The sequence below is a fragment of the Mastomys coucha genome, unplaced genomic scaffold (genome assembly GCF_008632895.1).
Source record: "Mastomys coucha isolate ucsf_1 unplaced genomic scaffold, UCSF_Mcou_1 pScaffold20, whole genome shotgun sequence".
Lineage (NCBI taxonomy): Eukaryota > Metazoa > Chordata > Mammalia > Rodentia > Muridae > Mastomys > Mastomys coucha.
In genome coordinates, this window is record NW_022196903.1 from 62,527,255 (window position 1) to 62,537,970 (window position 10,716).

General features: G+C 39.8%; 1 gene segment (V, D, J or C); it reads left to right on the forward strand.

The window, feature by feature from the left end:
• The first annotated feature begins 6,543 nt into the window (after positions 1-6,543).
• LOC116099874 overlaps positions 6,544-10,716 on the forward strand; it is a 14,926-nt gene continuing 10,753 nt past the window's right edge. The window contains 2 exon segments of the V gene segment in view: positions 6,544-6,625; positions 6,738-7,040. Coding sequence covers positions 6,580-6,625; positions 6,738-7,040 — 349 coding nt within the window.

Sequence of the window (10,716 nt, forward strand, 5' to 3'; positions counted from 1 at the left end):
CTCAGAAATCCACCTGCCTCTGCCTCCCAAGTGCTGGGATTAAAGGCGTGCACCACCACTGCCTGGCCGGTAGATTTTGAATTATGTACATCAGACTCAAATTTTCAAAAATGATTCAGTAACATTTGAAGAAATTGCAGTTTTAAAATGCCTCATGTTTACACATTAGTTTGCATTTCTCTCAAGATTACAAGTTCCACAGGAGATTTTGTCATGTCACAGACTCCATTATCACTGTATATCAACCCTGGAAAGTCATCCTCCCTGTTGTGCAGGTCTCGTCAGAGATTACTTGACAATAATGATGTGAACTATTGGGCCACCTCTTCCCAGCTCATATTCAGACACAGTTCTGGATGAAAGTTAAGAAGTCCATTGTTCTCCTAGACAAAAACAAACAAACAAACAAACAACAACAAATGGTGTGGGTGTTAAGTTCAGTTGTAGGGTCAAGCAGACCTTGACAGACAGCTGTGTTTCTCAAATTTGCTTGGGTCTGGATAACATTGAACTTACTTGTATCCATCACAGGGTAGTCTGGTCATCTGAACAATTTTTTCTGAGTCAGTTTCCAGGGCCAAAGCAGCAGTGCCAGGCCCTATGTGCCTAGGTGATTTTGTCCATGGAATTTCTGGATCCCAGAGAGGTGGGCTAGAGCAAAAGGTATTTTATTCAAGTCAAATGTCATCTCTCAGCACCTGTGGCTCTTCCTGTGGAGCTGATGAGTATATGATGGAATCTCTGCAGCTGTGGACCATGGTGAGGCACGTTCTGATATATTTTGTCTTTTTTCCTGCTTAACCTTTCTTACCTTCATAGAGATGGAGGAGAATGTATGTTGAACCACAGACAGCTCCTTCTGTCCAAAGATGGGAGGGTATAACTTCCAACACTGTAGCTACTATATGAGTGACTTACAGATAACTGCCAGATATGAGTAGGCTGCTGGTGATGTGTTTATAAAAGGATAAATGGGGTATATATTCTATAGGGATATAGTCAAATATGGGGAAGGGAGGGTCTCGATGGGCCCATGCCAAGGCATCCCTTCACCCTGAGCGATCAGCCACATAATGGTATAGTATAGAGTTTATTCAGGGAGGGGAGTTAAGAGGGTACTAGAGGCAGAGAAAGGCAGAGAGAGTGAATAGAGGAATAGAGAATTAGAAGCCAGCCATGAGCATGTGGAGAGAGGGGGAAAGGGAATGGGGGTGGGACAAGAAGACAGAGTAGGAGCAAGAAGGCAAGAGACCAAGAAAACAAGAAAGGGAGGAAGGTGCAAACAACCTCTTTTATAGTGGATCAGGCCTACCTGGCTATTGCCAGGTAACTGTGGGATGAAACATATCTGGGTGTTGCCAGGTAATGGTGGGGTGGAGTTTAGATTGAATACTAATATTTCCCCATTTTGGATTAACGAAAAAAGAAAAAATTAGAAAAAGGTGATGGCAGAGCAGGAATAGGGTCATTGGATATCTGTCTACTTCATGCTGGCATTGGGGCAACATGTCTCTAGGGAACCTAGAAGAATGGGTATGGAAGGTGTTTGTCCAGTCTTAGGAGAGTTGTCTTTTTTCTGCAGTACAGGGTCTGTGGGGCCATCTGAGGACAGATCAGAAGGAACAGATTCAATAGAAGCTTCTATATCTGTAAGAGGAGATTGGAGTGTTTGGAGATTGCTTCTCTGGGGCTGTCTTAGATGTAGCAAGCACCTGGACTTGACAAGATGCTGAAACACACACACACACACACACACACACACACACACACACATATATATGTATGTATATATTATAGATAGAGATTACGTACATTTGGGAGAAAGAAAAAAATTTTCTTAAGATATGCATTTGAAACCCACTGGAATTCCACCCTTTGGAAAAGGTATTTATGGGAACTTTAGGCAGATGTACTTATCTGGATTGAGTCTACTTGGTCCAGGATAGGTAGATCTGAGTGGGTTTCCTGTAGCTTATTAGTTTACAAAAGAGATAATAACATGAGTTAAAAACATAAACAATCTTTAAGATGAGCCTTTTGTGGAGCAGAAGAAAAACTTTTTCTAGCTGTGAAGCTACACTTACCTTAGCTGTCAATGAATTCAGAAGTCTGAGAAAGAATAAACAATAATCTAGCAGTTATATATTACTTAAAAATGACAGAGTCTACTGCCCAACAGTTTCCTGTGGTGTTTATGGATGGGAAGGGCCAAAACTGCTTTTTCAGAGGCTGGGGGCAGAGTGCAGGAGAGAGTGAACAAGAGAGTGTTTAGGGGTGACAGGTGGTCTCATATGTGGGGAAGCAAATCTTACAAAGGGTATCCCTGGCAGGGATAGACCTATGGGCAGATGCAAGAGGGTGGGGGTAGTAGACAGTGTCCCTGGCAGGGTCATACCTATGGGCAGATGCAAGAGGGTGGGGGTAGTAGACAGTGTCCCTGGCAGGGCCAGACCTACGGGCAGATGCAAGGGAGTGAGGGCAATAGACAGTGTCCCTGGCAGGGCTAGACCTATGGGCGGATGCAAGAGGGTGAGGGCAGTAGAAAGTGTCCCTGGAAGGGGGCAGGTCCAACCCACATTTCAGGTGGCAAACCAGTGGAATCAGTGACTGTACTGGGCTGCAAATGAGGGAGGGGGAGGGAGAAGTCTATGCTACAGGTCACTAGCAAGAAAATGCCAGTTAAGTGGACATGTAGGGATATTGATTTCTGTTTACTGTGAATTAGTCTTAGACATCCCAGCAATTCAGGATAAGGTGGCAAACATTGACCTATTGATGAGAGAATGAGTTTATTTACTCCCACTCTCAGAGTCCTGAGGGCATTAATCAGAGATTCTAGCACAGGGCAGACCACCAAGTTGTCATGTGAGGACCCGGGGGACTAATACTCAGCCGGTGCTCCTAAGCCAGAGAGTGGTTTATCCAAGCTAGGACTGGGATTCTCAGCCTTGAGAAAGAACATGTCTCAAAAGGAGAGGGGAATCTCATCCAAGGGAAAAAGTTATTGAACGAGGGTCAGTGAAAGACTGTCCTTAAGGGCAACACAGGGGTAGCTCCAAAGTCAAGAACTCTACCCTGGGACCAAGCAGATGGACATTTACTCTGACTAGTGGGGGATGGAGGCTTACCAGTACTCTGAAGTTTAGGCTAGTAAGCGTGGATATTCATGTGGGATATCCATGGAGTGGAATGCAACCTGTGGAGTTTCTAAATCTAAGTCCTAGGTTTCAGCACTAACGTGTTTACAAAAAGATAAAGAGACAGGGAAATATGTTCTGTGGAGGTGTGGTGATGCATAGGGGAAGGGGACAGCTGTCCCCTGAGGAACAGCTAAGGTAACTGTAGCTTGACAGCGAGAAAAAGCTTTCCCAGAATTAAATGCTTCATATTTGCTCTTCTTGATATGCCACTGTCCTAACATTATTTGAGTTCTTATAAATTTGCATAACTCTAATGAAGCATTCCACTATATGCTCCAAATTTTAACCACAAATTCTTGTTCCTTCTGCTCCACAAAAAGGCTCATCTTAAAGACTGTTCATTTTGTTAACTCATGTTGTTGTCTCTTTTGTAAACTTACAAGCTACAGGAAACCCACTCAGATCTACCTCTCCTGGACCTAATAGATTCCATGCAGATAAGTACATCTGCCTAAACTTCCCACTTATTACCTATTCCAAAGGGTGGGATTCCACTGGGTTTCAAATGTATATCTTAAGAAATAATTTTTCTTTCTCCCAATTGTACTTAATCTCTATCTATCATATATATATATATATATATATATATATATATATATATATATAACATAATATATATAAACAGATATTATGTGTGGATGTGTGTGTGTGTGTGTGTGTGTGTGTTCGTGTGTGTGTTTCAGCATCTTGTCAAGTCCAGGTGATTACTACATCTAGGACAGCCCCAGAGAAGCAATCTCCAGATGCTGCAATCTCCTCTCAAAGGTACATAAGCTGCTATTGGACCTGTTCCTTCTGACCTATCCTCAGATGGCTCCACAGACCCTGGACTGCAGAACACAGACAACTCTCCTAAGACTGGACAAACACCTTCCATACCCATTCTTCTAGGTTTCCTAGAGACACGTTGCACCAATGCCAGCATGAAGTAGACAGGTATCACGATGACCCTATTCTTGCTCTACCATCATCTTTTTCTATTTTTTTCATTAATCAGTAAGTCAGACTTTTTAATTTGCTTTCAAGAATTTTTTGGAATATTTATGATCATTTTTGTTTATTAACAATAGTGTATTTAGTTAGTAGTCTCACTGCTTTTATTGTGAATGATTGCTTGATTTTCTGTGGCACAGCTTATATATGTATGCCATCTTTCTCCATGTATATAAATTTTAATAGTCAAAATTTGGCTAATTATATCCTGAAAGATCTTTCCTCACTGGGAACATAACTTGTCAGCTCTAATTTAAAAAGAAAATGTGTTTTTTCCCTCCCTCACACAAACACAATTCCTAGCAAGCTGCTTCTCTTTGAGAGATTCTAGTTTCATAGTATTAAGATGCTTGCTCAAAGTATCTTGCAGCTACAGCCATGAAGAAGAGTCACATGCTGTGGAAAGAAATGAGTCTCAACTTCATGGGGAAAATTTGTAATTGTATTCTTTTTCCATAACAAATAAAGAGCACCTTAATTTCTTTTCCTAGTGTCTATTTGTAGGCCATAAGTGGATTATATTTTTTACTATGTTATTTTTTTTTCTTATTAAATCCTTCAACTTTTCCTGTGAGTCACATTACAATGTTGACATAGTTCTATAGATACTATACTACAGGAGAAAATTTAGTTTTGTGTGTGTTTATGAATGTTATGTTTATAAGTCTATGAAATGTTTGTGAGCCATAATTGAAACAAGTGATTTAAGATAAATTGTATTTACCAGCATTCTCAATGTTTGAGCAGTGATCTCCATTTTCAAAATCTGAAAAGGCATGCAGATATCATGTCCCTAGTATCCTACCAGTACTGCTGCTCTGTTTTCATCCCCACAAATCTTTCATCCCTATCATCACAAAGCAAATGATAATTTACAATGTCAAAAGACCATGGTCTTGAGGACACTTGCAGAAAAGTAACTGCAGGTTGTCTAAGTGAACCATAGCCTTTGCTTTTCCAGCCCTACAATCTGAGTTCAGGGAAATATTGGTTATAGAAAGGATAATAATTTAAACTAGTAAAGTTATTCTCATAGTACTAACTCAGTGGTTTCATCCTAGTGAAATGCAGACTGTAAAACCAAAACAATAATGTATGGTATATCACTTTATATCCTTATAAAAGAATGAGGGCAACATATAATAATTAATTTGGGCTTTTAGAGAACGATGTATGACTTAGTGACAACTTTTTGATGAATCATTTTGTGTACATTTGATGAATTATTTTTGTACTTGATTACATAATATTTGTCTTTCTTGTCGTATCAAAATGTCAAAGCCTATATATTTTTATAATGAAAAAATTTTCAACCAAAGTTTTATCTTCTGAAAGTCAAAAATTGCAACTGCCATTGTTTTTCCCATGTTTGGAACTTATATTACTACTATATAACATTTTGATAGATGGTACCATGAGTCTCAGTAACTATATTCATATAATTGCTTGTACTGGTACACATTTCTATATATATGAAAATTTCAATTTTACCAAATTCAAATGACTTCACAAAATTATATTTAACTACTTACTGATAAACTACTTATTACTAGTAGATTTAGGGAGAAGTGGAGCTGATTCCTTCAGCTGTGAACCTATTGGGAGCCGCAACAGGATTCAAAGTACAGTTGCAATCTAATGGTCCAACAGATAGCACCAGTTAAACAGAGTAGGCCACAAAGCCTAACAAAATCTATTGACTATTAGAAAAGAAGTTGAATGGAACAGCATTCCAGGGAGTGTTTGGATGACAATGGAGATGGACGTTTTGGGAAACGAATAATTAGAGTTTATTATAGAAATGTAGTATATGAAATTGTCAAAGAATTAGTGAAAGTTTTAATGTGAAAAGCATACTTAAAGGTTAGCATTGGAATGGACTGGACATTCTCATTACTACTTTCTTTTTTTTTTTCTTCATGCATAGCTTCTTCAATGCATGTTCATGTTTAGAAAATTAGTACCTACGATATGAAGCTATAAGTAAGTTAAATTTAAGATGAAATATATAGTAAAATTCTGTTATTTGTGCAAGTGCAAGGAAAGATGGTTCAGAGAAAGTATGGCTACTGAGTTTTCCTTTTATTTGTAGCAATGTATTATGTATCAGAGGAGAAAAATCAAAACTACATGAATTAATCAATATACTACTGGATATAATTTTGATACCAGAAAGGAATGAATTATCTTCAGATAGAGCTTTCCTACTTAGGGAAAGTTGAAAGTCTAAGTGACTTGGTTGAAGTAGCCCTGTAGCTATGTATATCTCTGCCTATCCCCTGCTGATTTGCATGGGCCCAAAATGCAGTGCATTGCTCTGAGCACTATTTAATAAGCTGATCATATGCAGTGCAGAGATCAGTCCCTGCCAGGACACAGTTTAGATATGAAGGTCCAGGTTCAGGTCCTGGGGCTCCTGCTCTGGATATCAGGTAAAAAGAGATAATATTGGGAATTCATCCAGCAGAGCTTGTTCACTGATCTTTCAGGGTAAGTTAGAATAATATTAACAGTTGGGATTAATTTTCAATTGTACAATTCCAGGTGCCCAGTGTGATGTCCAGATAACCCAGTCTCCATCTTATCTTGCTGCCTCTCCTGGAGAAAGTGTTTCCATTACTTGTAGGGCAAGTAAGAACATTAACACATATTTAGCCTGGTATCAACAAAAACCTGGGGAAACTAATAAGCTTCTTATCTACTCTGGATCCACTTTGCAATCTGGAATTCCATCAAGGTTCAGTGGCAGTGGATCTGGTACAGATTTCACTCTGACCATAAAGAGCCTGGAGCTTGAAGATTTTGCAGTGTATCACTGTCAACAGCATAATGAATACCCATACCACAGTGATACAAGTCATAACAAAAACCCCCCAAGGGAAGGAGAAACCAGATGTTGTGCTGGCCAGTTGCTCAGTCTATGTCTTTGTCTTCTACAAATCTCCCTGTTTTCAGGGTGTGTTGATTTAAATGAAAATGAATTCCCCAGGCTCACATGTTTGAATGTTTGGCATGAGTTTTGAGAATGAAATTTATTTTCTCTGCAAGAGCACTACCTTCTCCTAACTGCTAAGACATCACTCCAGCCCTGCAGTGAGAATATAGGATTTGGGTAATAGACTTCTGCCAAAAATGTTTATCATCTGAGTAATCTATTCTCCTGTAAGGTTGGATATACTGGAGACCTAGACAGAATTGAACATAGCTATATAAAAAAGAAATCAAGTCATTGAAATGAATCTTAATGATATTCTGCTATACTCATACATCAGTAACTAACACATTCATCATCACAGAGGTAGTAACTTACATGAACAAATGCAGAGTCCACAGCCAAACACTAGGCTGAACTCAAGGAATTCCATGCAAGATGAGGATAAAGGATTGTAGGAGTCAGTAGGGTCAAGTACACCACCTTTCATTTTCATAGAATAGAGACTATGTCTTGGTGGATTTTTTGCTTTGATGAGTATGAAGTGTCCTCCATCTCTTTTGTTTACTTTTGGTTGAAAGTCTATTTTGGGGGTTATTAGAACAGTAACTCCACCATTTTTCTTAGTACATTTGCATGGAAAAAATTTCCTGGTTCTTTTACCCTTCTTTCACTGGACTGTTTCCTTCTAGTATCCTCTGTAAGACTGAATGAATAGAAAACTTTTGTTTAAATTTGGTTTGCCATGGAATAGCTTGATTTCTCCATCAATGGTGATTGAGAGTTCTGCTGAGTATATCAGCCTGGGCTGGCATCTATGGTCTCTTAGTGTTGGCAAAATAATTGTGCAGAATCTTCTGGTTTTTAGGGTCTCTGTTGTGAAGTCATGTGTAATTCTGATAAAGCTGTCTTTATATTTTACATGGCATTTTCCCTGTACACCTTTTAGTATTCTTTCTTTGTTATGTACATCTAAAGTTTTGATTATAATGTGGCAGGAGTATTTTCTTTTCTGGTCCCATCTGTTTGGTGTTCCAGAGGCTTCTTGTACATTTATAGCCATCTCTTTTTCTTAAGTCAGGGTAGTTTTCTTCTCTTATGACCCCTGTTGGTGAATTATGAAAGAATAGAAGAAGCTGAGGAGAAGGGTGATCTTCTAGGAAGACCAGAAGATTCAATTAATCTGGACCCCAAGATCTATCAAATACTGGGCCACCAAACAGACAGAATATAGCAGCTGATATGAGGCCCCCAACACACATACAGTAGAGGATTTCTGGGTCTCTGTTCATTCAGAGATGATGCATCTAACCCTCAAGAGACTGGAGGCCTCAGGGAATTTAGAGGTCAGGTGGGGTAGGGGTTGGGGACATCCACATGGAAACAGGAGTAGGTATGGGATGTGGAACCATCGGAGGATAGATCAGGGACAGGGGAATAAAATATGGAGTTTAAAAATTTTTAGAAAAAAAATAAAAAAAGAAAACAATGGATAATTTATCCTTAAAATTTTCAGTAAAATATTGTACTCATTCTATTAATAAAAGACATATCAAAACTTCCAATATCACCACACACATACACACACACACACACACACACACACACACACACACACACGACTTTCAGTGAGTTTGTTATGCTACCCTGGAACTACTTCTGTTATTTAGATACTAGGTGGTGACATAAGTCCTGGTTACTTTAATTTTGTTGTAGAATTAAAACCAAAAAAAATGAAGCTTGCTATGAGGAACTGTGCTGAATCTGTGAATCTGATGACAGTAACTCTTCCAGAGCTCTCTAAGTAACTTGTCAGAAACCCATTTAGTCACCAAGATAGACTAGTAAGCTGATTTGTTGGGATATTGTGTCATCACAATTTGAAAGCCAATGTTTATTATGCATCTTCCTAGGAAATCCAGGAAACACATTTTCAAACATCCCAGTGGCACTATTCCAGAAAGTAAAAATTCTCTTGATGAGAAATGTGGAGACAACCCATAAATGTCCCTGCAATCATAGACAGAGCAACTTATTTCCATGAAGTATTTGATCACAAGATCAAAGGTAGGTAGTTTTCACAAATGATCCTTTTTTGAGAAAAATGTCAATAGTCTAAATTCCTCAAAATCCCTGTTTTCCTAAAGTAATTACCTTGGAGACTACATCTTTAACAAATAGGCCTTAAGAAGATGTACAAAATCCAAACTGTATCAAAGAATAATTCTTTTCTTAGCTGAATACTAGAAAAGAAATCCTGAAATTCAGCCAGTGTTTAATTAATTCTTTAGTGAATGAATAAATGATTTAATGAACAAGATAACCTCCAAGGCAAGCAATAGCGTATGAGCATTGGAATCAAATATATAAAAATGAAACGAAACTTTGGACACTGTATCCACACCCAGTCCCACAATGCCCAGAGGAAGCTCTACTCCCAGGTGCTCTAATACACGGAGGATCACAGGTGAGGAGGCCACAACATCTGCCCCAACACCTGGAGTACCTGGGTCCTGACGATCCAGGGATGCAGAAACCCCTACCCAGAGAGTGGCATGGGTTCCTTCTTGACTGAACCTGCACATGGAGCAGACCTGGGGTCCTGGCTCTGCACCAACTCTTACAACTTCCAGAGGGATCCTGACTCCCAGATGCTCTGAAACATCCTGGATCACAGGATCACAGAGGAAGCTTGACTCCTAGGAGATCAAACATACCTAGGAGCACTGGATCACTGAGACAATCAAAATCACAGTTGAGGACACAACATCTTTCCCAATACCCAGTATACCTGGGACCTGCACAGGAACCAGGGAAACACAAACCTCTGCCCAGCCAGAGGCACAGGTACCGTCCGGCTTGTACTTGTGTCCAGAGCAAACCCAGGACTCTGACTCCCCACCCATCCCTGCAACACCCAGAGAAAGCTTGACTTCCAGGAGCTCTGACACAATAGTATCTCAGGAGCTTGGTTACACCAGGATTGCAGGATCTCAGAGGCAGCTTGAATTACCGGAGCCCTGATACACCCAAGATCTCAGGATCACAGGATCACAGGATCACAGGATCCCAGAATCACTGGGTCACAGAGACAGCTGGACTCTGAGGAGTTCTGACACAACCAGGATCACAGGAGGAACAGGCTACAGTCAGAGACAGCAAGGGCAGGTAACACTAGAGATAACCAGAAGCAAGTACAAGAACATAAGCAACAAAACTAAGGCTACTTCTCATCATCAGAACTCAGTTATCCCATCACAGCAAGCCATGGATAGTCTATCACATGGGAAAAGCAAGATTCAGATATAAAATCACATCTCATGATGATAGAGGACTTTAAGAACAGAAATAACTCCCTTAAAGAAATACAGTAGTGTTGTGGTAAATCTCCAACCCAAATATGCCCCAGCAATGAAAACACAACTCAATATGAATACAAACTTTGCACCTAGATTGGGCAGATCTACTATTACACTCCCATCTTCGCCATCTATGAGACCCCTTATAACTTAGGGTTTCTCCAGGCCAAGTGCTTCTGCTCTGCTTTGCTTACACCTCCTCCTCTGTCCTCCTCCTCCTCCTCCTCCTCCT